Below are 2,888 nucleotides of genomic sequence, written 5' to 3' on the forward strand. Positions count from 1 at the left end.
GTCAGTTCATAACCCTTTCTTAGTTCAAAGCACATAGTACTTATTTCTCACTCTCCAATATATATAACTGGCACCCACAGAGAAAGTCCAAACTTCAAAATCACAACAAAGACAGGATAGCTCTGTTTGTCTCCTCTGCCCTGAGGCACAGTTGGAGCCTAGCACCAAGGAGGCAGGATTTAATGGAAGAGTCACTTTACAGAGGTAGTTTGAACTGGGAACAAGACAGCAGGTTAGACTAACAACCAAAGAGAAAACTCCACCATGCTGCTTTATTAAGGAGAAGGGGAATCTTGGCCACTTGTGACCTAATGAAGCCCCAATGAGTAATGAAGATGGTTATGTGGAGGATGAGGATCTAGCGAGTGGGGACATGGATGTTGGGGGCTGAGGGAAACCTGGCCTTCAGGAGGCCATCCCCTAAGCCTCTTCAAAGGGAAAAGATGAACTTTTGCCCCTTTGATCCATGACTTGCTGATTTACACTGCAGGTCAAAGGTATCATTCAACCTTCAAGCTACTTCCAAGAAGCCACAGATCTTTAAAAACAAAGACTAGTCACTTCATACATGCTGACAAAAGTTACTCTGCCTGCAGTTCTTTGCACATGTGTTCTGGCACTACACACATTTCAGGTGAAGCTGAATAATGTTTGTGGAATGATTAAGTAATTGGTCAGAATTTAATATTTAATGAATTAAACCCCAAGATACCACCTGCCAATCAGCAATGCAAATTCCTGTGCCTACTACCAGGTAGTTGACCTCAGCAGGTGATGCTCCCTTAGTTTAAAATCAGACTTCAATCTGCTTTGACCCCCTGCAGCTAAGCTGCATTTCCACCACAGATACATAAAATCAGCAATTACATTTTTACAAGATTCCTGGGCAATTCTGATTCATAAGAATATATATATATAAATCACCTGGGGAATCTTATTAAAATATAGTTAGTGTAAAATTCAATGCATCTGGGATGGAAAAGCAAACTCTCAGCAGGGGGGAAACCCAGAAGTAACTGGTTTGAAGCCCTGGTTTAACAGTGAGATCCTCAAAGTGGTCCCTGACCAGCAACAAGAGCATCACCTGGCACTAGTTAGAAATAACCAATTTTAGGTTCTGGGGGTAAGGCCCAGCAACCACTGTTTTAACAAGCCCTCCAAGTAATTCTGACTCACTCACAGAAATGTAAAGTCACTGGTTTGGAGGCAGAGACACAACAATCAATGGGAAAAATCAAACTCTTTGCTTCATTCAGTTGTAACAAACAAGGTACCAAGTCAAAGTAAAATACTGACAGTTTTATTTTAAAATATCTATTTCTATTTTCTCTGATTGTCTTTTTTATTATTGGCAAACTCATTCTAATCAAAGCAGGGACACAAGTTGATAGTCAGCTGCCCAGGAATGCACACTTCTGCAAGCTCCATGCCTGAATTGAGACTCAAATTCTGCCCTCTGCCCACCATACTTCACATCACACCTAGAGAAAAGCACAATGTATTTCTCAGTAATTCAGGTAAACTAGAACTTGGGTTCTCGGTTTAGTTGGGCAAGAATTTTCCTCAGATCCCATCAATCCTGGCTGACGTTAATAATCCCTTTAAATCACTCACCCAGAACAAAATGACCAAATCACATATTGTCTGTTAAAAAAACTCAAAAGATTAAAAAGGAATTGGGAGTTCATGTCACTGAATATACAGCTACTTGGATTAGTTGAGAACATATAACTTGGATCTAAGTTGATGGGGTCAAGATGACATCTCATGGGTGGCTTCTCCTCAAGAGAAACGGGAATCTCGGTTTATTAGAAGAAAAGTCTGGGCAGATTACCACTTGAACTCAGAGACTATAAGCTAAACCTCTGTTGAGCAAGCGTGTTTGTGTGTGTAAGGAGACAAGGAGCAAGAAGGGATAACTGGAGCAGGATTCATGTCTTCCAGTCTCAAGCTGCTTCCCATTGCAATTGGTAAGGCCACACCATGGAGTCTGATGTTAATGGCAGTGTTCAGTGATGTCCACTACCACTGCCTTCTTCCAGCTGAAGAGAAAGTACCCTGTACCAGCCCCTGCTGCCACAGCAATGCACAGGTACCCGTTGTAGGTCATGAAGATGAGCATGAGGAAGTAGCTGATGACCACCTGGATGATGTGCAGCACAGTTTGCAGGAGGTGAGGAAAGCTCAGCATCTGCTGCCTGCAGAATTAATAGGGATACAACAATCAGGGCCTCCCCTCACCCCCAGGAGTGTTCAGGAAGCTCTGCAGATCAGGAGAAAGGGGAACAGTTATAGTCACAAGACCAGTCTGAAAAAGGAGTCCCTCACAGCCACCTTGACAACTCATGGGTACTTGTGTATACACATGTTGGTCCCTAGAAATGAAACATGATGGGCTGTCAGATTTATATGCACTAGTCAGATACGGTTACATGTCAGTAGGAGAAACCCTTTTGGGGAGGAGGAGAGAAAGGGGAAGCCCCTAACTCACCTTTGTCTAGGATCCTGAAAGAGAATTAAACCCTCCCACATTTATCTGCCCAAACAATGTCAGGCCTTCCCTCTTTGCAAAGTTCACATCCTACAAAAATGGAAATAGAATTGAGTGTTGGGAGGCATGGTACAAAGTACTTCATTAGAAATCAGGAGACCTGACTTCTCATTCCTTTCTCATTCCTCTGTTACTTAGTTTTGTCACATTAGGCAAGTCACAACCTATAAACTCATCAGTACAGTAGGAATAAATAAATAATACAGCAAAACCTGTGAAAAGTTAGAGCCTGTGTAAGGTGGGAAACTGTCAGAAAAAGAAAACTCAAGTATTTCCCACCAATAAAAGCAACAGATTTGGAACAAGGAAGGGAGTGATTAATCCTACAGGCTAGGAG

The 2,888-nt window shown here is 42.3% G+C and overlaps 1 protein-coding gene across 1 annotated transcript in view; it reads right to left on the bottom strand.

Moving 5' to 3' along the window:
- Positions 1–1,996: 1,996 nt before the first annotated feature.
- The window catches only part of SLC31A1 (solute carrier family 31 (copper transporter), member 1), a 4,041-nt gene continuing 3,149 nt past the window's right edge, over positions 1,997–2,888 (bottom strand). Inside the window, exon 4 of the mRNA XM_006865706.1 lies at positions 1,997–2,198. Within this exon, the coding sequence (XP_006865768.1) occupies positions 1,997–2,198 (202 nt within the window). The remainder of the gene's footprint in view (positions 2,199–2,888) is intronic.

The sequence above is a fragment of the Chrysochloris asiatica genome, unplaced genomic scaffold (genome assembly GCF_000296735.1).
Source record: "Chrysochloris asiatica unplaced genomic scaffold, ChrAsi1.0 scaffold00081, whole genome shotgun sequence".
Taxonomy (NCBI): Eukaryota; Metazoa; Chordata; class Mammalia; order Afrosoricida; family Chrysochloridae; genus Chrysochloris; species Chrysochloris asiatica.